Source organism: Perognathus longimembris, chromosome 3, assembly GCF_023159225.1.
Source record: "Perognathus longimembris pacificus isolate PPM17 chromosome 3, ASM2315922v1, whole genome shotgun sequence".
NCBI lineage: Eukaryota > Metazoa > Chordata > Mammalia > Rodentia > Heteromyidae > Perognathus > Perognathus longimembris.
This window is the reverse complement of record NC_063163.1, coordinates 121,058,181-121,082,945: the sequence shown is the minus strand read 5'-3', so window position 1 is coordinate 121,082,945 and position 24,765 is coordinate 121,058,181. Positions and strand designations below refer to the sequence as shown.

At 56.6% G+C, this 24,765-nt stretch overlaps 1 protein-coding gene across 1 annotated transcript in view; it reads right to left on the bottom strand.

Moving 5' to 3' along the window:
* Nucleotides 1-13,114, bottom strand: part of Pgr (progesterone receptor) — a 31,013-nt gene extending 17,899 nt beyond the window's left edge. Inside the window, exons 1-3 of the mRNA XM_048340782.1 lie at nucleotides 11,772-13,114; nucleotides 10,750-10,901; nucleotides 839-955 (exon numbers count right to left, since the gene is read on the bottom strand). Coding sequence (XP_048196739.1) covers nucleotides 839-955; nucleotides 10,750-10,901; nucleotides 11,772-13,114 — 1,612 coding nt within the window. The remainder of the gene's footprint in view (nucleotides 1-838; nucleotides 956-10,749; nucleotides 10,902-11,771) is intronic.
* Nucleotides 13,115-24,765: the final 11,651 nt, after the last annotated feature.

Genomic DNA, 24,765 nt, shown 5'->3' with positions numbered 1-24,765 from the left:
GCCTGTCGTCCTGACGTGCTCTCGCGGTTCACTGCTGCACCACTTGCACACGCATTCACACACAGCCACGTCCAGTCACCGAGACAAAGGCAGCCGAGGCGGAGGGGAACCAAGACGCCCGCCAGGGCTTCCGGCCCTCGGCGCTTCTGCGTGAGCGGAACGGGCGGCGGCACGCGGGGAGCACTCCCCTCCCGGCATACGCGGGGAGCACTCCCCTCCCGGCACACGCGGGGAGCACTCCCCTCCCAGCACACGTGGGGAGCACTCCCCTCCCGGCACACGCGGGGAGCACTCCCCTCCCAGCACACGCGGGGAGCACTCACCTCCCGGCACACACGGGGAGCACTCCCCTCCCGGCGGCACGCGGGGAGCACTCCCCTCCCAGCACACGTGGGGAGCACTCCCCTCCCGGCACACGCGGGGAGCACTCACCTCCCAGGACACGCGGGGAGCACTCACCTCCCAGGACACGCGGGGAGCACTCCCCTCCCAGCGGCCCGCGGGGAGCACTCACCTCCAGCACACGCGGGGAGCACTCCCCTCCCAGCACACGCCAGGCGGCACGCGGGGAGCACTCACCTCCAGCACACGCGGGGAGCACTCCCCTCCCAGCACACGCCAGGCGGCACGCGGGGAGCACTCCCCTCCCGGCACACGCAGGGAGCACTCACCTCCCAGCACCATGCCAGCCTGGCAGCACTTCCGAAGGCGACACGCGGGAGCACTCACCTCCCGGCGGCACGCGGGGAGCACTCCCCTCCCGGCACACGCGGGGAGCACTCCCCTCCCGGCACACGCGGGGAGCACTCCCCTCCCGGCACACGCGGGGAGCACTCACCTCCCAGCACCATGCCAGCCTGGCAGCACTTCCGAAGGCGACACGCGGGGCAGTTTTTCCTGCGGATCTTATCCACGATGCAGTCGTTCCGTCCAGCGCATAAGTAGTTATGTTGCCCTAAAGAAACAAACAACAAAGGGGTCAGAATGATTGCCAGCACCGCGCGCCGGGGCCGCCCCTGCTGGGGGGTGGGCACGCCGAGGGTGCTGGGTACCAGGACCATGGCCCGGCCAGCCGGCCCCGCCCGTCACCCGGGCCGGGGCTGAGGAAGGCTGGGGGCACTGAGTCACCCAACTCCGCAGCCCCTGAAAGCGCCAGCCGCGCACGTCTGTGGACGACGGAGCCGCGCGGCTGGGCCGGGCGGGGCTGAGTGGGAGGGGGCTTTCGATGGCCCGGAGCACAGGCGTGGAGCACGGCCCTGGAGGGGGACACCGGCGCCCCCGGGGGCTGCCCGTGCGGCGGGCGCGGCGGCCGGAGGCCTGGGAGCTCGGTCCCTCCTCCACGCGGCCGCCCGCGGACGCGACGCCGGCGAAGCGCGGGAGGGCTGTTTCTTGGAGCAAGCGTTGGTCAGGGACCGGGCCGGAAGCGCGGGGCGGGGCGGGGGCTCCTCGGCGGCCGTGGGGCTTTTGCCTTCCTGGCGGGCTGGCGGCCCCGCGTCCGCGCTGGCTGCTGAAGGTGCTTGCGGGGATGGCTTGGTCGTCGGGGGAGGTGCTTCGTGGGACTGGGGGCGGAGGGCGCGGGGGGCCCGCGGGGGGCCCGCAGTGAGAGCACCGGGGCTCCAGGCCACGCCGTGCGGTGCTCCGAGCCAACCGGCTGGCCAGAGCACGCCAGCACGAGGTGCGGCCCCAGGACAGGAGCCCCGATACTCCGCACCTTCCTCATTCACCCGGCCCAGGGAAGCGTGTGGTCGGCCAGGGACAGCGGACCGAGACACTGAGCCGGGATGGGACAACGTGGAGAGACGGCAGTGACTAGGCACATGGAATGTTCCGTGGGCCGGGGGTGCACGTGGGGAGTGGGGAGGGGGAGCAAGCCCACCGAGGCCACCGCCGCCGCCCAGACTTGCCACCCAGAACATCAGCCATTCAAGGGAGGTCACTACACATCTCCGGCTTGCGCAATAAACTGTATCTTAGGTTACACAATCGCCTCGGGGAATTAAGACAGCACTATTAAAAAAATTAAGAGCTGATAACAATCAGGATGGATAATAAAAGTTAAACGACATCCTTTGCTCTTTCCAACAAGACCATGACCACTTGTACAGTCCACGGGAATGCAGGCGGGCCTGGGCTTTAACAGGGTGTGTCCAGCCGGTGGGGTGCCCAGCTTCCACTGACCAGCCGAGTGCCCGAGAGAGCAAGAAGGCCCCCGGGGATGGCTGTGACACAACACCGCCCCCTCCCATAATGTAAGCACATGCTATCTTTATTCTAGAACAACAGGGAAGACGTTGACACATACTCTTGTCACAGATTCAGAAGCCTGTGCAGTGCAACTACAGTAAATATGGGGAGAGAGAGACACAGAGAGAGAGAGAGATCTAAGTTTCAGAACATGTCCATCTCAAAAATGATCAGAGCTAGCCTTTGGTTGAGCTGGGCATCTTCTAACATTTTTGCCTAGGCTGGCCTCAAGCTGTGACCCTGACCTCTGCCTTCTGAGAAGCTGGGATTAGAAGTATGAGCGGCTGCTCCTGGTAACTGAAATTTACCGTCTGTAATGAATATTCTTACCGCATTTGCTTTGGTTTTAGTTCCTGTTTTCAGAAGCACTGTTAGTGGACTAGTTAACTGTTCCTTATCCATCATATATGCTATCAAGGTATTCAGACCATATACAGCCCATTCCGAGGAAGCATCCACCTGTTCACTTCCACATCGTGAGAAAATGATCTCGTCACTGCCCCACCTGTAATGCAGAGACAAAGGCCAGCTGCCTACAGGCCGGCGATCCTGGATACATTAGCCGAGTCAGGCAAAGTGGCCACAGTGATGGTTCATAGCAAAAATAACGGCAGGGCTCCTCATTTCCAGCGGTCTGCTCTTTCCTGTCGCTCTGAAGGAAGCTCTCCCATGGGAGCAACAAGTCTCGGTCTAGGTGGGGCTCATAACGGATCGAATGTAGATTACCGCAGATCAGAGCTGTACTTGATTGGGACACCGGTCAGGCTGTAAAGCGCCAGTGGGCCTAGCACGTGGTCCTGACAATCGCCTGACAGAAGGAGGCGATGACAAGACACCCGGTAATGGAGTGGCCAGGACTCAAAACTCCATTCTGAATTAGGATTTAGAAGGAAGGGAGAAGACGACTCAAAGGAGCTGTGCTGGGGGAAAAAAAAAAAAAAAGGACAGAGAAACGGCTGGAAAGCGGGAAGAACGGGAGGGCGGAAGGACCCCCTGACGCCACGCAGAACGAGCGGACAGAGTACACGCTATCGTGAGACCCCTTTTCTCCCCCACCCCCAGAAATCCATGTAGCACACTTCTACCTCACCTGATATCAGCAGGGCTTTGTCTGTCTCTTTTACAAATCATGAGTACAAAGGGACACTAGGAAATAAGCAGAGGGACCCTGATTCGTGCTTTCCAGTGTGTGTGAGTTCATTGCTTCCTGTGAGCCGGCTGGCCGGGTTCCCAGCATGCTCTAAGGGTTCCGCAAAGACAACTGTGAGGACAAATAGGCTCAGAACCCCTCTGGCCGACAATTCAGAAAATCCGATCTGTAAGTGTGCAAGTACATAGCTGGGCGACTCCCACCTCCCAAAGTACTTCTTCACCAAGGGCATCGTCACTCCAACGCTTGCTTTTCAAATATTCTGTATATAACAAAGATGTCTTTCTTTCTAGCAAAATCTATTGTTTAAGTTGAAGAGGTGGATGACAGGCGCTGTTTGCTGAGTGTCTTCTAAGTCTCAGACTGTAGAGACACTTGTCCTGCACACGTCCTTCTACAGAACAAAACCGCAGCTCATCTGCGCATTGACAAACTCCTGTAAGTACCAAGCAACGACAGGGGGCCGATCAAAAGAGATGGCCATTGTCTAGCCAAGGATCCCGAGCGTGAGGGAGCTGGTGACGGGAAGATGGAAGGTGGCTTCACGGCAGGCCAGATGAACAGCTAGAAAGATCTCATGGCACCAAGTACGCCGGACATGGTCGCACACACCTGCCATTCCAGCTCCTGATGCGGGCTGGGGGTGTAGATCAGAGGCCCAGTCAGGCCCTGAGCTAAAGCAGAATAGGTGGCTGGGTCCAGGGGAAGAGCACCTGACTAGCAAGTGAGGACCTGGATTTCAGACATCAGAAACAGGAGGGAAAGAGGGAGGTGGGGGGGGGGCAGAGGAGCAACTTTCTTTGTAGCAAAGGAAGCAGATGCCACTGAGTTCATCTTCTCTATATACCTTAACTTTATTAACTTATGGAAAAGTGATTTTATATTTTTCATGATTCAAACAAAACCTAGCAGCCATCAAAACTCTGTCAGAAAGCATCTAGTGATCATGTTAACTCGCCTAAAATGTCATTCTCAAGTGGCTCCTGGCCCCAGCTAGCTCCTAGCTTACAAGCAGGGAGACATGGCGGGAAGCTCATGTGAGAAATCAGGTAACCCCACAAGGCTTAACCCACGCCGCACTCCAGGGGGGCGGACGAAGCAGAAGCCAGCAAGCCAGAGACTGTGCCCAGGAGATCCAGAATCTTCTGCATTGGTGGCCAAGCATGGTACAGAAGCAGTGCTGGGGCCAGATGGACAGGCCAGTCCAAGCTCCAGCCCCGTGGGCTCCCGCGGCCTGCAGCCCTGCCATTCCCACGTCCACTGTCTCACCAGCCCTCCACTGCGCGGAAACAACACTTTGGACGGCCTCCCTCACATTTCCCAAGAGTTCCTTATTGCCTCCCCAGCGGTTTGGTGAGTGTTTAGCAGGGGCTACCGACTTGTTTTGCTTGTGTTCTCTGAGCCATTTATAGGATGGCAGAAAGAGCAGTAACCTAGATGCCTGGATTTTTACCCGCCATGACTACACTCAGGCAAAAGAGGTTCCATGCTTCCCTGGGTGGAGGGAATTCTGTGCATGACCACCATGTGAACCACGTGACCTTCAGGACAGCCTGCCCCCACCCCAGTGAGAACCACGTGACCTTGCAGAAAACCTGTGCCCGAACACAGCAGGTACCATGTGACCTTAGAGGACAGCCAGACCCTGACACAGTGTGTACCAAATGACCTTACAGGAACCTGCACCTGACCACGGCGTGTGCCACGTGCCCTTACAGAAACCTGCACTCGACCACAGCACCTACTATGTGGCCTTACAGGATGGCCTCCATCTGACCACAGCACAATCCACGTGACCTTACAGGATGGCCTCCATCTGACCTGTGTACCACGTGACCTTACAGGATGGCCTGCACCTGACCACAGCACAATCCACGTGACCTTACAGGATGGCCTCCACCTGACCACAGCATGTACTACGTGACCTTACAGGATGGCCTCCACCTGACCACGGCACAATCCACGTGACCTTACAGGATGGCCTCCACCTGACCACAGCACAATCCACGTGACCTTACAGGATGGCCTCCATCTGACCTGTGCACCACGTGACCTTACAGGATGGCCTGCACCTGACCACGGCCCAATCCACGTGACCTTACAGGATGGCCTCCACCTGACCACAGCACATACTGCGTGACCTTACAGGATGGCCTGCACCTGACCACGGCATGTACTACGTGACCTTACAGGATGGCCTCCACCTGACCACGGCACAATCCACGTGACCTTACAGGATGGCCTCCACCTGACCACAGCATGTACTACGTGACCTTACAGGATGGCCTCCACCTGACCACGGCACAATCCACGTGACCTTACAGGATGGCCTCCACCTGACCACAGCACAATCCACGTGACCTTACAGGATGGCCTCCATCTGACCTGTGCACCACGTGACCTTACAGGATGGCCTGCACCTGACCACGGCACAATCCACGTGACCTTACAGGATGGCCTCCATCTGACCTGTGCACCACGTGACCTTACAGGATGGCCTGCACCTGACCACAGCACAATCCACGTGACCTTACAGGATGGCCTCCATCTGACCTGTGTACCACGTGACCTTACAGGATGGCCTCCACCTGACCACAGCACAATCCACGTGACCTTACAGGATGGCCTCCATCTGACCTGTGCACCACGTGACCTTACAGGATGGCCTCCACCTGACCACAGCACATACTGCGTGACCTTACAGGATGGCCTGCACCTGACCACGGCCCAATCCACGTGACCTTACAGGATGGCCTGCACCTGACCACGGCACAATCCACGTGACCTTACAGGATGGCCTCCACCTGACCACAGCACGATCCACGTGACCTTACAGGATGGCCTCCACCTGACCACAGCATGTACTACGTGACCTTACAGGATGGCCTCCACCTGACATGTGTACCACGTGACCTTACAAGATGGCCTCCATGTGACCACGGCACGATTCACGTGGCCTTACAGGATGGCCTCCATCTGACCTTTGCGTACCATGTGACTTTACAGGATGGCCTCCACCTGACCACAGCACAAGCCACGTGACCTTACAGGATGGCCTCCACCTGACCACAGCACGATCCACGTGACCTTACAGGATGGCCTCCATCTTACCTGTGTACCACGTGACTGTACAGGATGGCCTCCACCTGACCACAGCACCTACTATGTGACCTTACAGGATGGCCTCCACCTGACCACAGCACGATCCACGTGACCTTACAGGATGGCCTCCACCTGACCACAGCACGATCCACGTGACCTTACAGGATGACCTCCACCTGACCACGGAATGATCCACGTGAGCTTACAGGATGACCTCCACCTGACCACAGCACGATCCACGTGACCTTATAGGATGGCCTCCACCTGACCACGGCATGATCCATGTGACCTTACAGGATGGCCTCCAGCTGACCACAGCACAAGCCACGTGACCTTACAGGATGGCCTCCAGCTGACCTGTGTACCACGTGACCTTACAGGATGGCCTCCAGCTGACCTGTGTACCACGTGACCTTACAGGATGGCCTCCAGCTGACCTGTGTACCACGTGACCATACAGGATGGCCTCCATCTGACCACAGCACAAGCCACGTGACCTTACAGGATGGCCTCCACCTGACCATAGCACGATCCACGTGACCTTACAGGATGGCCTCCATCTGACCACAGCACAAGCCACGTGACCTTACAGGATGACCTCCACCTGACCACAGCACAAGCCACGTGACCTTACAGGATGGCCTCCATCTGACCACAGCACAAGCCACGTGACCTTACAGGATGACCTCCACCTGACCACAGCACAAGCCACGTGACCTTACAGGATGGCCTCCACCTGACCACGGAATGATCCACGTGACCTTACAGGATGACCTGCACCTGACCACAGCACGATCCACGTGACCTTACAGGATGGCCTGAACCTGACCACAGCACGATCCACGTGACCTTACAGGATGGCCTCCATCTGACCTGTGTACCACGTGACCATACAGGATGGCCTCCATCTGACCACAGCACAAGCCACGTGACCTTACAGGATGGCCTCCACCTGACCACAGCACAATCCACGTGACCTTACAGGATGGCCTCCACCTGACCACGGCATGATCCATGTGACCTTACAGGATGGCCTCCAGCTGACCACAGCACAAGCCACGTGACCTTACAGGATGGCCTCCAGCTGACCTGTGTACCACGTGACCTTACAGGATGGCCTCCAGCTGACCTGTGTACCACGTGACCTTACAGGATGGCCTCCAGCTGACCTGTGTACCACGTGACCATACAGGATGGCCTCCATCTGACCACAGCACAAGCCACGTGACCTTACAGGATGGCCTCCACCTGACCACAGCACAATCCACGTGACCTTACAGGATGGCCTCCACCTGACCACGGCATGATCCATGTGACCTTACAGGATGGCCTCCAGCTGACCACAGCACAAGCCACGTGACCTTACAGGATGGCCTCCAGCTGACCTGTGTACCACGTGACCTTACAGGATGGCCTCCAGCTGACCTGTGTACCACGTGACCTTACAGGATGGCCTCCAGCTGACCTGTGTACCACGTGACCTTACAGGATGGCCTCCACCTGACCACAGCAGGATCCACATTCTGAGTACTCAGTTGTCTTAATCCGTTGGGGCTGCAGTAACAGAGCTCAGTGAACCAGGCTGGCTTCTACAGGTACAAGTCTTTGCCTCACTGTTCTGGAAGCTGGGAAGTACATGGGCCAGGCTTTGGCTGGCTCTGTGACTGATGAGGTCCTGTGTCCCACTGCATACATAGAAGCTTCTGGTACTTTTGCAAGGCTGGGTTACCTGTCCTCAGAGTCTACGAGACTCTCCAAGGTCTTCTGTGCAAGGTGACTGGACCTGCTCATGAGTCTCATAAAGACGAGGGCCCAACCACTTCCCTTTCAGGGCAAAGAACTACTGTACTTTAGAAAGATGATAGAAAACAACACATCACAAGGAAACATTTTTATGCAGCAAAATATATTCACAGGGAGTACAAAACACCTCTATGTGAGTTCAGATTGATTCAAGTCGGTCAGGTGCTGTGGACAAGTGGCTAGAATAGAACAAGATGACTGAGGAAAGGATTGGCCTGTGCTTGCTTCTATATTCACAGATGCCTTACATTATGACGCATGCATGCATATAAACACAGTTAGGGTTCCAAGTTACTATATGAAAAAACAAGATGACGCGTGTATTATACAGGGTATTGATTACATATTAACACATCCTAAGCATGCGTAATAGACACGCATGTAAACACTGAGGTACAGATAAGGACAATCACAGGGAAGGAAAGATTAGCACTATTGGATCAGGCATAGTGTTGCATACCTTTAATCCCAGCTACTAGGGAAGTGGAGACAGGAAGGCCCTGGCCCCAACTTGGCCTAGGCCAAAGCACAAGACCCTATCTGAAAAACAGACGCAAAGGTGCAAGGGCTCTGGTGGTAGAACACCTTCCTAGCAAACCTCCTGAACCACCACCAAAAAAATAGCATTATTGATCAAATAGGACCTAAATTATTGGCAGTGTCTCTGTGTTCTTTCTTTCTTCCATCCTTCCTTTCTTTTTTTGCCAGTCTTGTGGCTTAGGGCTTAGAACGTAGGGCTTGGGCCCTGTCCCTGAGCCTCTTTATGATCAAAGCTAGTGCTCTACCACTTGAGCCACCGCACCACTTCTGGCTTTTTCTGAGTAGTTTATTGGGACAAGAGTCTCAGAGACTTTCTTGCCCAGTCTGGCTTTGAACCATAATCCTCAGATATAAGCCTCCTAAGTAGCTAGGATAACAAGAATAAGCCACTAGTGCCCAGCTAGTGTCTTTTTTTTAAGGAGGGTGTATTATTGTTCTATCACTTGAGTCACTTGAGTAATTAGCAGTACAAGGACTCAAGCCAGAGCAGAAGCAGAATATTGAACTCATGACACTGAATGCTATCTCTGTCACGACTTATTTTTCAGTATAGCAAAGACTGGCTTCAACAGGTCACTGTGAAATGGTTCCTTCATGCTCAATAGTAAACCCAGAAGAACCTGGGTATACAGCTTTGAAGTGGAATCTGGTCAATAACAATGTATTTTTAAGATCATGGGGAAACTGCCAAAGGGCAGACTGTGTAGGAAAGTAAATTAAATGAGACGATTGGTAAAATACCTTCTCAAGGGCCCAAACACTAATCAGATAAATTACAGTAGAAGGATTACTGGATGCTTGTGTGGTCTGTAAGAGATAGAAAAGGCATTACAGATCTCTAAAGACAGGACAAATAACTCACGCAGTGGTGGTGATGACTGGAATGTTTATCTTCTCCAGATGTCCTGTGTTACTGACTCTTTTCCCATTGACCTATAGCACCCACAAGAAACACTTCATTCACAAGAATATTTCATTTCTGCCCAGCTTCCCCTGTGGCCTGTTGAGAAGTAAGTACATCTTCCTAACTCTGTGGGCATCACTTTCCATGCGATGTCAGCTCTGTCCACGCACTGCAAAAAACCAGTGACCTGCCACATCTGCAGCCAGTGATGGAAAGTAACTAGAAGTTTCCTCTCTCCCCTCCCACCTCTCGGCTTTTACCCACACTCAGCTCAGGCCGTGGGCGTGGTGGCAGGTGATGAATGGAGGGATGTGTGAACTAATGTAATGAGTTCCTTCATTCATGAATAACGGATACAGGAATAAGGAATGTGGGTGATATTCCAATACAATTAAGAAAACCCCTCAGTTCCTCTCTGTGGTCTTGTGTCCTGTGAGTAATTTCAAGGACATGATGCTCACCCAACCGCGGCAGCTGTCAGGCAGTTAGAAATGCCCTCCCGGAGCCCAGGGTGCCAAGAGGACGAGTGGGGCATTGGCCGTGGGGAGGACGGGCCCGTGGCCAAGTTGTCACTCGCTCGGCGCCTGCTGCCTTCCCAGCACTGAAGTGGCCCCAGCAAGGCAGACTCAGGCCCCGGAAGAACAAGTGCGCCCTCTGCTTCCGGCCTCGGGGACACCTTCAGGCCATCATCTCCTTCAGAGGAAAATCCCCAGGGTCCCCAACCCTACAACCCTGCACCCCTCCCTGCACCTCCGGGGAGGCAAGGACCGGACCACTCCAAAGGGACGGCTGGGTCTGGCTGTTGGATTCTTTGTGATCCACTGTAAACAAGCACATGCTAATGTGTATTGCTGCCCTTTCAGCCTATCCTTGGAGCTGCAGAGAAATAGCTCCGTTTCCCGCGGGCCACTGGGTGTCTCGGCAGGGCGGGGAGGGGCCTCCCTTCCCCGGGCCCTGGGGAGGAGCCGGCCTGCGGGCAGGCGGGCGCGCGGGGGCGAGGGCCTACCTTCCATGGCCCTCTTGAAGAACACCTTGCAACTGCCGCAGGTGAGGACCCCGTAGTGGCAGCCGGACGCCTCGTCCCCGCAGATGAGGCAGATCTTCTGAGGGAAGGACTCCAGGCTGAACTGCGGGCTGGGCCCGGCCTCGGCCTCCGTCCTGGAAAGGCCAGACACCGCGCTCCGTTGATGCCCGGGGCCCCTGGGTGTCCTGACCGGCTCGGGCGCAGGCGGGGCTGAGGCCGCGGAGCCGGGGCTCCCTCCCGCTGCGTCTGGCTCTGCGGCTGCAGAGCCACGGGTTCGCCCCCCGCCCGCCCCCCGCCGGCCTCGGAAGCAAGCGGGTGCACCCAGGCTCTGACTCCGAGCCCCCGCGGCGCTGGCGGTTTGCATGCACCTTTCATTGGGCTCCACGGGGCGAGGGGCCGGCGCCGCAGGTGCTCCCCTACAGACGCCCGCCGCAGGGGCCGGTGCCCCGGTGCCCGGGGAGCCTGCGCAGCGCGCGCCCGCCCGCCCCGGCCCCGACCCGAAGGCGCCGCGCTGGACCCGACGCGGCGCACCGGACTCCAGGTTGGTCCAGCTCGGCAACCCCGACGCTTCGCCGGTTTGTAAACGTGTCGGGGGAGCCCCGCTCCCCGGCGGCGTCCTCCCCACCCCATCGCGGCGCGGGGCGCGGGGGCCCGGGGCGCGGGGCGGGGCGCGGGGCGCGGGGGCCCGGGGCGCGGGGCGCGGGGGCGCGGGGCGGGGGGCGGGGGCCCGGGGGCGCGGGGCGCGGGGCGGGGGCCCGGGGGCGCGGGGCGGGGGGCGGGGGCCCGGGGGCGCGGGGAGCGGGGCGCGGCGCCCGAGGGCGCGGGGCGGGGCGCGGGGCGCGGGGGCCCGGGGCGCGGGGCGGGGCGCGGGGCGCGGGGGCCCGGGGCGCGGGGCGCGGGGGCGCGGGGCGGGGGGCGGGGGCCCGGGGGCGCGGGGAGCGGGGCGCGGCGCCCGAGGGCGCGGGGCGCGGGGCGCAGGGCCCGGGGCGCGGGCCCGGCCTCACCTCAGGTAGTTGAGGTAGGGCGGGTAGACCTGCGGCAGGCCGTCCTTGAGCACCGCGGCCTGGTAGCCGAGCTGGGGGAGGCCGTTGAGGCCGAGTGGCGGGTAGAGCGCGGGCGCGGGCGCGGCGGCCACGGAGGGGGCGGCCAGGCCGTCCCGGGGCAGCAGGCAGGCGGCGACCCCGGCCCCGACGCCGGGCCCCGCGGGCTTGCCGGGCGCGGGCGCGAAGGGGCCCGGCGGGGCGGCGGCGCCGGGCGGCTTGTAGAGGATGCACTCCAGGGCGGGCGCGGGCGACAGCGAGGCGGCGTTGGCGGGGCCGGGCGCCGCTCCGTCCCCGGGCCGGCAGGAGGGCGCGCGCGGCGGCGGCGGCGCCAAGTCCGCGAAGGCGGCGGGGGAGGCCCCGGGCGCGGGGAACGGGCGCGGGGAGCGCACGGCCGCGTCCGCGCCGCCCTCCTCCTCCTCCTTGATCTTCAGCGCCGCGGCCTGGAAGTCGCCGAAGCCCGGGAAGGCGTCGTCCTTGGGGTCGGCGTCGGGCGGGTAGGCGCAGGCGGGGAAGTCGCCGCCGGGGCCGCCGTCCAGCGCCTCCCCCTCCAGCAGCTGCCGCGTGCGCGCCGCCAGCAGCGCGTGGCCCAGCGGCAGCACCGGCAGCGGCACCGGGACCAGGTCGAGCACCGCGGAGCCCGGAGGCCCGCGCCCAGGAGACGCGTCCGGCTCCGCCGCGGGGCCCCGGGGCGCCAGGGCGCGGGCCCTGGGCAGCAGCCCCGCGGGGCCGTCGGGCTCCGAGTCCACGTCGTCCCCCTGGGCGGCGGCGGCGGCGGCGGGCAGCTTGGGGGGCGCCCCGGGCCACGGCGGGGTCCCGGGCGCGGGCAGCAGCAGCGCCCGCGCGGAAGGGGCGGGGCCCCGGGGAGGCACCTTGCCGGCGGCGCCCGCCCTGGCCTCGGGCCGGCTGGGGAGCAGCGCCGGGGCCCCCTTGGTGGCCGCGCCGCGGGGGTCGTCGGGGAGCTCGGCGCCCCCGGGGCCGAACAGGCACCAGGCGGCGCAGGCGGGCGGGCTGGCGCGCGCGCCGGGCGGCTCCAGCAGCGAGTCGAGCACGCTGTCCAGCAGCCGGCCGTCCTTCTCCGGGGCCGCCGCGTCCGCGCCCGCGTCCGGCAGCTTCCCGTCCGCGGGGCCCCGGCCCGGGCAGGGCGCGGGGAAGAGCAGCCCGTCCAGGGAGGCGTCCGACGGCTGCGGCCCCGCGAAGGCGACGCGGTCCCCGCCGCCTAGCAGCGGCGCCCCGACCTCCGCGGGGACCAGCGCGCCGCCCGCCGCGCAAGGAGCGCGGGCGTCCTTCGGCTTGGGCTCCGTCATGGCCACCGACGCCCCTTCCCTCCCGGCTCTCTGGAGCAGGGGAAGGGGCGCTGGAGGGGAGCCGCTGATATAGGGGCCGACGGACGGGGAGGGGGGCCGACGCGGGACCCCGGGTCCCCGCCTCCGAGGGGGCGCGGCGCAGGTCGGCTCGGGCCGCGCTCCGCCCCGCCTGCGGGAAGGGTGGCGGTCGGCGGTCCTGCCCACCGAGGGGGAGAGGCCGGGGTGGCACGCGTCCCGCGCCGGCCCTGGTCGCGGGGCCGGGCCCGGCGCCCCGCAGCCGGAGCGGCCCCGCGGTCCCGGCGGTGCCCCGGGCTGGCGCTCCGCGCTCCGCAGCCGCGCTTCCTCCCGCCCGGCCCCGCAGCCGGCGGCCGCGCTCTGCGCCGGGGCCAGCGCTCCGCGCGCCCGTGCCCGCCGCTCCCGCTCCGCTCCCCGGCCCGGGAGGCGAGCACGCCGCCGGGACGCAGCGGCTCCGGCGGGCGGGCGGGCGAAAGGCGGCTGTCAGCCGGGACGGCCGGGCAGGAAGGAGCTTTCCACCAGCCGCCCGCCCCTCCTCCACCAATGACCGGCCGGCGGCCCCCCCCCCCCACTGGGCTCTCGGGGTCGGGGCTCCTTACCCTGCGGGCTGCCAGCCTAGCCGGGAAGGAGATGGGGCCGGGCGGGCGCAGAACTGCGAACACAGAGGGACACCCTTGCCTGGACTATCCCTGAGAATAAATGGATCCACAGACGATCCGAAAGAATAGATTCTCTGCCCGTGAGTCCATAAAAGTGAGTGGTTTCGAATTTCTTAGGCCACCACCCCATGGTGACCCGGCACGACCCAGCAACCTGGGGGCGGAAGGCAGGTGGCACACCCTTAATTAAGCTTAAGGAACAAATAACTTCTTTGAAGGCAGCTTCCTCTCTCGCCCTAGTGGACACCCCTGCACTTCATCGAAAGACCCCCAGGAGAAAGGCTGCACAGTATTTTCTCCCTGCAATATTCTTATCCTTAAAAATAATTAGCATTATGTTTTCTAAATAGAGAGGAGCATTCACGCGCACGCTGTCTCTAACAATCCACCCTCCAGCCACAGGGCCTCCCAGCTTCACCTCAAACAGCCCCTATTTAAGAAAGCTGGGGGGGGGGCTGTCTGTGCAGATACTCTGCAGCTTCTTGCACCCAGGGGAGAGGACTGAGGGGAAGGAAGACTGCTGGACTCCAGCCTGGACAGAGACACTAGAGAGGAAGGAGCCTGGATCCCAGAGAGGGGGGCCGCAGGACAGAGGAGCACACTGCCCAGCCAAAGGTGCCAAACTCAGGACTCCTTACAAATGGAATTTCAGATGCCAGGCAGTTCAGAGTTCGTTTCTCCAGGTTTCTGGCATCAGATTAACACTTGGCTTCATTTTAAATCTGACTGTATTTGCCTAAATTAGGCTGGTTGTAACAATCCCCTCAAGATGCACTGCCTCACCAGGCCGTTTCCATGAGATGAGAGAGGAAGAATAATACCGCACGGTGTGTCCTCATTACTCCAGGAAATCTCACGGGTGGTTAGCATCTCCAAATGTGTGAGTATTTGAAAGAAAACATTGTTTTTTGAGGCAGTTTCTCAGTAGCCCAGGCTGGCCTCAGACTGCCGGCCCTCTTTGCCCCCAGCTCTCCAGGGCTGGGGTTACAACTCACAGCAACCTCTGACCAACACAAAAGTAATCGGTTAAACTAAGACGTGGCAGGGATAACTCCCAATATTCCTAAAGGCTGCTCTAAGAGAAGAAAAGTTAAGCGTACCATGTTCTTTCTCTCAGTTTCGGTGGTGCAGGATGGGGGAAACAAGTGTTATGAAGGCCTTCTAGTCACACACTAAGTTGCCAGTTCAGACTGTATAACCTGTTAATGAGCTGCATTTAGTCATTTATTCCAGTGCTACAGTTTGAATTCAGGGCTTCAGGCTTGCTGGGAAGGTGCCCTGACACTTAAGCCGCATCCCCAGCCCACGATGCGTAAGCACAAACACGACAATTTGTTGTCCTGTACGTGATAAATATGTGTGTGCCACACGTGTGTGCAGCTGTCGCCCAAGCAGCATGATCCACATGACCACCTCCTCCTCCTCCCCTCCTCCCCCTCCTCCCCCCCTCCTCCACTCGCCCTCCTCCTCCCCCTCCTCCTCCTCCCCCTCCTCCTTCCCCTCCTCCTTCCCCTCCTCCTCCCCCTCCTCCTCCCCCTCCTCTTCCCCCCCTCCTCCCCCTCCCCTCCTCCCCCTCCTCCCCCTCCTCCTCCCCCTCCCCCTCATCCCCCCTCCCCCTTCCTCCTCCCCCTCCTCCTTTTCCTCCTCCAAGAGTCCTCATGCAAATGTTTACCTTCCTTACCTGTCTCCTCTGCATTGTCCACCACCCATCTGCTTTCTGTCACTGTAGATTCACTTTTAGACAATCATAGTTAACATTTAAAATTATCTATACTGCATATGTTTTGAAGATCTTAGTGGGGTTTTTTTTCTTGATTGGCTTATTGGTGTGTGATAGACGTGTGTGTGTGTGTGTGTGTGTGTGTGTGTGTGTGTGTATGGCTTGAACTCAGGGCCTGGGCACTGTCCCCGAGCTTCTTTTGCTCAAGGCTAGTGCTCTACCACTTGAGCCACAGCACCATTTCCAGCTTTTGTTTTTTGGTAGTTTAATGAAGGTAGGAGTCTCACAGACTTTGCTGTCCAGGCTGGCTTCGAACCATGGTCCTCAGATCTCAGCCTCCTAAGTAGCTAGGATGACAGGCGTGAGCCACTGGTGCCCAGCTACTTTTTAGAATAGTAAACACAGTTTCCCTATTAGCACCTTATATCAAGAGACTAGTTTTATAGCAATCGAGGAACACCACAAGCTGTGCAGATCCTCAGTTTTTATTTAACATCTATTTTCCTCTCTGGTATTCCAACCAGGACACTGTATTTCATCGTGGTCTCTTTAGGCTGCTGTTCGGTGGGCATAGTGTCTCAGACCCGTATTTCACGGCCTTGTATTTTATGACCTTGACAGACTTGAGAAGTACTGTAGGCTGCTGCCACTCCGTGAGTTGACTGCTTTGTTGGTTTGGGGAGGAAACGCACGGGGATGGCTAGGGCTTTGGATTTGCTAGGCCAGGGCTCTCCCCTTTCAGCCACGCCTTCAGCTCTTTCTGTTCTGGTTATTTTTGAGATAGGGTTTGCTTTTTCCCCTGGCCTAGGCCATTTAAGCTGTGATTTTTACATCGATTTCTCTTACCCAGCACAGTAAGTCTGACTGTGCATCAAAGTCCATCCTTGGTTGCCGAGTAGACATTCTGAGTAGAAAGCCACGCCGTGGACATTCCGTGGTCCTGGTGTGTTCTATAATTGGAATGCTTATACTCTCCACAAAAATCATACGCTGAGACCTGATGGGCAACATGTTGGTGCTGGGCTGATGAGGTCGTGAGGACTTTGTGGGGCGACAAGGCCTGGCCTGCCTCTCGGGGCAGTGGGTACAGCGAGCAGGTGCAGTCTGAGAACGAGAGAGTGGGCCGACCCTCTCTCCGCAGACACCGCATCTGCCACCCTGATGTCAGGCCCCACCATCGTGCGGTTTGTGAGGAGTGGATTCCTGCTGGGTCCCAACTCCACCATCCACGGTCTTACCGCAGCCCGGATGGACTGAGATGGTAGGTGTGCACTCTACTGACCATTTTCCAAGTTGGTTGCCTCGAGTTCTCATTCCTCTGCATCCTGCACGGCGGGGAGCATTGACGTTGGCTCCCGCCATTGAAATGGGTGTGCAGTGGTATCTCGCCATGGCTTTGCTTCCCATTTACCCCTTGGTAGTGGAACTGAGTGGAGTTGTGTTTTCTTCTTCCCAACACAACTTCTCATGGATCTCTGGCAGTGGTCAGATCTTTCGTTTGCTTAAAGAAAAAGTTGCTTGCTTATCATTGAAACTTGCTCTGGAATTCTGATTGGTGCAGTGTTGTCTGTGTGAGCGGAAGTGATTTTCTCCTCCCCTCATTTGTCTTCGTCTTCTCAATGGTGTCTTTGCGAGAGCAGATGTTCCTAACAAGACTGAGACATAAATGATCAACTGACAACTTTTATGAATTGTGCTCTGTGTCATAACCAAAATAATTGTCTCTAACTGGCCTCCAGTGTTCCGTTGTTCCTCCCACTTTTGTAGTGTTAGGTGGCTGCGGCTCACCCCTGTGCGGGTCAGCATGCCAGGGCATTCCACCAAACACCACAGACACCAGCCCGAGTCTGACCACCTCAGCTGGAGAGCAGCAGCCCTGGGCGGCTCAGCAGAGGCCCCGAGTTGTCCCAGGGTCCGGGGCTCCTCAGTCAGCTGACTGCAGGGGCCTGGGCTTTGTTTCCTTGTTCCCTGGTGTGCAAAGACAGCGACTGAAGCTGCAGACACCAAAGCATCACCCAGCTGCACCCAAAATTAGGAATAAGACTTTCTCTTGGCATTTTTTTTTGTAACCAAGGAAGAAATGTACCCAGAAGCCTGCTTCACCAACATCCTATCAAAACTCATTGGCTAGAAGTGAGTCATCTGCCCACTACTAACCCAGTTACTCAAGGGAGAATTTGATTACTCTACCCGTGACTCATCTCCTACAGCCAGTTCCGCTGCTGAGGGCACTTTGCTACCAATATGTGAACACAATTGGGGTTCAGTTAGAACAGAAAGGGAGGTGGAGCTGCAGGATGAGGAGTCTCCTCCTCTGAATCCTAAACAATGCTTCCTCCTCACTGAAAAAGAATTCCACCATTCTGTATTGTTGTGAACTCATTATTTTCATACATTTTCCTGATTATTTATATACATATACAAGCACAAAGCTAAGAGAAATCAGGCTGGGAAGGTAGCTTAGTGGTAGAGTGCTTGCCTGGCATTCACGAAGCCCTGGGTTCGATTCCTGAGCACCACATGGTCAAGTGGCTCCAGTGGTCCAGCACTTGTCTTGAACAAAAAGAGGCTCAGGCAGTGCCCAGGCCCTGAGTTCAAGCCTCAGGACTGGCAAAAAAATAAAAGCGAAGAGAAGTCATTCTGAATGCTTTTTACCATAAGATGATAAAACGATGTCATCTCCAGGATAAGCTTGGGAGCCCGCAAGCAACTCTGAGGAGTCCTTTTCCTGGGCCCATTCTCTCTGGGCTGCTTCCTCCCCCAAGTGTGTCGTCCGTGCCCACATCTTCCCCAGGCATGGGGGGATGCCTCCCCTGGGCTTCCCTGAACCACAACATCTGCTGAGAGCCCTCCACGTTAGACGTCACAGGACACAAAGAATACATTGCGGAGGGGAACCGAGGGAGCGAGCTCCCTTTCCTGCCACCTCCCCAGACACCCCCTATTCAATTCACCTATTTTCCTGCACAAAGAACAACCTCACTGGACAGCTGTTTTCCTGGACTATCAAATTTTGACACCAAAGTGGATCACTGCTGAAAGCAGAGTAAGAGAAACTATTCCACACTAATCTCATCCCGTTATATGCGTGGCGTAGCCCTGTGTTGAAAGCTTACCATTTATAGCTTACCATTTTCACAATGAGTATTAGAAATGATGAAAGTAGCCAGGTATTGATGTGATAAATAAAACAACCTTTTTTTTTTTTTTTTAGTGTCTAGTAAAAAGCCAATTGTTAAGTTTTGAGTCATTATGTAGCCCAAGCTGGACTCAAACTCGTGATCGTCCTACCTCAGCCTCTTCAGGGCTAGTATTACAGGGGAATGCTGCCAAACCCTGCTAAAATGTTAAGATATTCCCACCTTACATAGACAGTCCAATATGAGTGCCTCTCACTTTCTGTGAAAGGAATACATGGACTACTGAATTTAGGCTTTGAGAGAAGAAAACAATTATGAATATAATGTATTCCCAGGAAAATTCTGTCTCCTTCTGGAAGCCCATCTCTGTGATGGTGGACAATCAGAATAGCAGGCCCAGGGCACCTCAGCAGCAGTCCTCGATAATAAATTATGTCGTGCTGGATGGTAATGTCCTAGTAGACAGTATCTTTCTGTTCTTGTTTTAATTTGGGGAGGATATGCCTGGATTTGGGATAACCTACAACCTTTTGTTAGCACAGAACTGTTGCTAAGCATGGACATGGTTAGACAGTGACACTTTCTGAACTCAGCTATTCTCATTTTTCAACGTGAATTAGTTTTGCTAAAAGCATGTAAAACATCTTTTAAAAGATGGATTTGGCAACAGAGTTGGGAGACTTGGCAATTCATTGGAGTTGAACAGTCTGTTATTTCAAATTTCTATACTCATTTCATCTTACAATTTGTTGCTAGGCGGGCATTCATTTTCTTAATAGTAATACATAGAAATGTGTTATAATATGTAGAAACGTATAAAATAACAATATGGAGGGAATTCTATGAAAATGCTCATGCCTCAGCGTTAAAAACAATGCCTCTCGCAGTTACTCGCTGGTACGATTTGTGCGTGGCATTCATTAGCAGGCACTTCTGGGTGTAATCTTTGACCTGGGTCTTGGGGAAATAATGCTTGGAAAATAAGCTTTGACAAGTTGACCTGTGACCTTGGCTTGAAGTCCTTCGTTAACCTTTATTCACTTTAAGTCAGCCTTGATTCGTCTATCTTTCCATGCCTCTTTCAAACTAACTTAAACACAAGTCATTCTTATTTAAGAGATGGACTATTATTTTTCCCAAGGAGGGCTTATTCTTTTCTTCTGCATTTCTTTATATGTAAGATTCCACTGGTGAGGAACCCCCTCCCGCCCCCCTGGCTTTCCACAGCCTGTCACGTTTACCCGCTGCCAGCCCGAGACGGCACCGTACCCGGCACTCACGGTGTGGCTCGGGCTCACGGAGGCCCCAGACCGGCAGCCCTGCCAGCCTCCGGGGTCCGTCCACTGCTGTTACCTCCGGATGGAGCAGTTTTACCGGGGCTTTGGCGAGCAGGCCTATGGGGCAGAGCTTGTCTTTCACTCATCATTCCAATCACCTGGTCACTCCTGCCTACAGAGCAGCAAGGACACGGTGGCTGCATTAGGGACCCAGGAAGAAGTGCCCATAGGTCGGGTGAACAGCTTGAACATTTCTGTCACGTCATTTCTTCCTCTGCGGCTGCTGCTGCTCCTCCTTCTCCCTTCTCCTCTTCCTTCCTCTGCCCTTCTCTTCCCTTCTCTCCTCACTCTTCTCCTTCATCTCTCCTCCTCCTTCCTCCTTCTCCTTTTCTTTCTTCTTCCCTCCTCCCTCCTTCCTCCTCCTTTTGTGCCAGTACCGGGCTTTGAACACAGGCCCTCTTGCTCTTGCTTCACTTTTAAGCTCAAGGCTAGATGACAGACAGACTATGATAAAGGTAGGACTCAAGCTTTGATACAGTCCGATGATTTTTCATTCTCTGTATTTTCTTAAAAAGTAGAAAAGAAATTAAAATTGCGTTAGCATATCATGAGGACCGCTCCATCATAAAAGCGGATGTGATTTTATTTGGAAATTGTACCAGAAGAATTGCAACGGTGTTTGTGCATTTCACTTGGGAATGCTGTGAAGCTGTACGGCGTCCGTGTTCGTGGAAGCCGTTGCCTCCGGGCTTTCTTGCCACAGCAGCCGCTCCAGCACCCTCTCTCTCTCCTCTGAAGCCTGTCCTCCTCTCGGTGCCCGAAGCTCGGTGGCACTCCCCATGGTGCGGCCTCCTGCTTCAGGTGCGTCGTGCAGCTCTTGCTGGCGTGGCCCCTGCCCGCGTGGTTGGCTTGCTCGGGGCCCTCGGTTCCCGGTACCCGCCTGCAGGCACTCCTCGCCACAGAGAGATTGCGAGAGCACCGTGAACGGGTTTCTCAGGGAGATTTCTGCCGACAGCTCTTCGCGGATCCACCCCGTCCACTCCCCAGTCCCGTGCTTCCTGGCCGTGACTCACCATGAAATGAACTGGGGACTTCATGGAAGACAGATTTCCAGACGGCTTTTCCAGACTTCCTGAGGCTGGGACGGAGCCAGGCGACCTAACCTCTGAGCATCTTTCCCACATGAGTCTGCAGTCTCCCAGTCCCTGCCGGGGCCACTGCTCTGGCCACCAACAGAGCTGGACGATGCCCGCGGCCCTTGGTGTCGGCCTCGTATTCGGGGTGTCTTGTGACAGACTCGTTAGATCTTCAGTCAGGAATGTTGAGGGAATTATTTCAGATATAACACCAGACACGCAGTGAGCTGATTCTGTAGGTTGTCCTAGGCCCTAGAGACTTTTTTTTTCTGTTTTACAATGTGAATTCAAATCACTTAATTCTCTTTCCATTTCTAGGAGAGTTGCACGTCACACCACACTTGGGTTGCTAAGTGAAATCTACATAAGTATACCTGAGGTAGCAATCTTTCTGCTTTGTGGCCAAATATATATATATATATTTCTGCTTTGTGGTAAAATAATAGTTTTGTTTCATCATGCTACTATTTCAGAAAATCTTTTTAAAAACGTGTTTATCTTGCCATCTGTTGTATGCTTTATAAACTTGGCCAACACTCAATCCACTTGAGCTAAGGCCAGCACAACTGTTTCTCTTCTGCCTTTGTTTGTGTTTTAACAACACAGCTAATGTCAACGTGGCTGTATTTGCTCTTATTCCAAAAGGGCTGACCAGGAACCATGGAGAGACCCAATAAATCGTCTACTTCTTTTTTCTGTGCCATTAATAAAGTGTTAACATTTTCAAAAGGAAGGTATTCTTCAGGCTACAGTAATTCTGACATCAAATACCTAAATCTTATTTAGGTTGAAATGCAACTTGTTTTTCTCAAGTATTACACACCACATCACTATTGTCTTTCAACAACAACTTGGCCTGATATCCTCTCATCAACTTCAATGTCCTCATGTCTGTCTGTGGAAGTTTATTACCATTTATAGGGCCTGGTCTCTCTCTCTGTGTGTGTGTGTGTGTGTGTGTGTGTGTGTGTGTGTGTGTGTGTAGATCTCCATTTCCTCTGTTAGTAATGTGAAGACCTAGAGTTTCCGGATGCAGCCAGTGCAGTGTCCCTGCGTTGCTATGGTGCTCATAGTTGTGAGCGGATTCCCCCACACTTGTGCCGGTGGGATGGCCCATCGGGTGACCCCGTGGCGTCTTTTCTACGCACAGTGCTTTATGATCTAGATCTCTCTCATGTCCTCCTCCGTGTGTGTGCAGTCCGCCTGAGCGAGCTGCCACAGGTCTGCCCGCCTCTGCACCGCCTGGTCCGAGATCTCCTCTCGGAGAGGGGCGTCCGTCCAGAGCGCCATCTCACCACGCCCTCCCACGGGCCCCCTCCGGAGCCCGCGCCTTCCATCCGGCCGGCTCTCGAGGCGTTTCCTGGGGGGCAGGGGGCGCCGAGGCCCTGACCACGGAACCATCTGATTGCCAGGGCTCCCGCCCACCGCCCTCCACCCTCTCACATCCCCGGGACCGTCTGCAAGCACCATTCCCTTGTCAGCACAGCTCGACAGAAACGTCCATCAAGGTGCTGGGAACGTGGCCTAGTGGTACAGTGCTTGCCTCATATACATGAAGCCCTGGGTTTGATTCCCCAGCACCACATATACAGAAAACGGCCAGAAGTGGCGCTGTGGCTCAGGTGGCAGAGTGCTAGCCTTGAGCAAGAAGAAGCCAGGGACAGTGCTCAGGCCCTGAGTCCAAGGCCCAGGACTGGCCAAAAAAGAAAAAGAAATGTCTTATTTATATTAGATCAGACTTTCTCAGGCTATGGTTTGAAGCCGTTATTCACCCACTGTCTCGAGGTCACACTATCCCATCTTGTTGTTACTCCAAATGAGTGACTTGTCCCTGGCCATTCCATTCGTCTTTAAGTTTCCGAGCTTGCTCCCACTTTCCATCTCCTTAGTCATCTCAATGCCTTCCACTTAAATCACTGCTTGTCTTGCACTCCCTCCAATTATATTTAGCAGTAGCCAAGGGAGAGTTGACTTCATGAAAATATTTGCGACTTTCTAAAATTAGCAAAGCGGATCACATTTTGGGTTCACTAGAGGGAGCTCAATAATTAAAATAACCTTCCTAGAAATTACTCTGTTTAAGAAACCAGGGCTAAGGATGTAGCTCGATGACAGAGTGCTTGCCTAGAATGTGTGAGACTTGCTACAAACACCAAACTGCATGCATACTCCCACACCAACATGCATTCACACCCCACACCAACACACACACTACATACCAATACCCACACCAACACATATACTACATGCCAACATCCTCCACACAAACACACACCACATATACCACACCAACACAAGCACACACCAACACACACACTACATACCAATACCCACACCAACACATATACTACATGCCAACATCCTCCACACCGACACAAGCACACACCAACACACACTACATACCAATACCCACACCAACACATATACTACATGCCAACATCCTCCACACCGACACAAGCACACACCAACACACACTACATACCAATACCCACACCAACACATATACTACATGCCAACATCCTCCACACCGACACAAGCACACACCAACACACACTACATACCAATACCCACACCAACACATATACTACATGCCAACATCCTCCACACCGACACAAGCACACACCACACGTATCTACCCCACAGCCCACACAGCAACACACGCAGATAAGTCCTTACAAAGAGTGACAAGTAAGTTATCTAGGGTTTGTTTCTTGTTTAAATGTGAAGATCTCCCCTGTGTTTTCTTACAAATAAAAAACAGAATTGTAGATTTTGTTTTAGGAAGATGAAATGTTGTCCCGAGGTCTGCCTTGTGTTATCTGATGTCTGTGTTGCCTCGGGCTGTGCCATGCATGTTGGTGTCCAATACAGCCGTGTGGAGGACTTGGGGGTGGGAGCAGGGCACGGGGCCTGTGGAGGCTGCCACGGCTCGCGGTCAGTGTCTGGCTTAGTGTCTGTGTGTGCGAGGCTCCGCCTCGGCTCTGTGTCCTGTGTGCGAGGCTCCGCCTCGGGGGGCTCTGTGTCTGCGTATGGGAGGGCTCGGCCCCACGCCCCACGCCTCGGGGGGCTGTGTGAGGACGTGGGGGGGCTCGGCCCCACGCCTCGGGGGGCTGTGTGAGGACATGGGGGGGCTCGGCCCCACGCCTCGGGGGGCTGTGTGAGGACGTGGGGGGGCTCGGCCCCACGCCTCGGGGGGCTGTGTGAGGACGTGGGGGGGCTCGGCCCCACGCCTCGGGGGGCTGTGTGAGGACGTGGGGGGGCTCGGCCCCACGCCTCGGGGGGCTGTGTGAGGACGTGGGGGGGCTCGGCCCCACGCCCCACGCCTCGGGGGGCTGTGTGAGGACGTGGGGGGGCTCGGCCCCACGCTCCCCGCCTCGGGGGGCTGTGTGAGGACGCGGGGGGGCTCGGCCCCACGCCCCCCGCCTCGGGGGCTGTGTGAGCGCGTGCTCTCGCCAGTGCTCCGGTCCTGGACTTCCCAGCTTCCCACACGCCAAGCCCCTTTCTGTTGTGTGTAAACGATTGAGTGTGTAATCCCAGTGGCCTCTCCCAGAGCTTACACGCTCCCTCCCTAAGCAGCACGAGGCCCATCTAGTAAGGGCAGTAGATAATCAGCCCCCACCTCTCCCTTAAGACAGCACTCCTTTAGGGCAATTATGACTTTCTAAGGCAACAAGGCCCCTTAGAGTGACCTCAGGCCCGGGCAG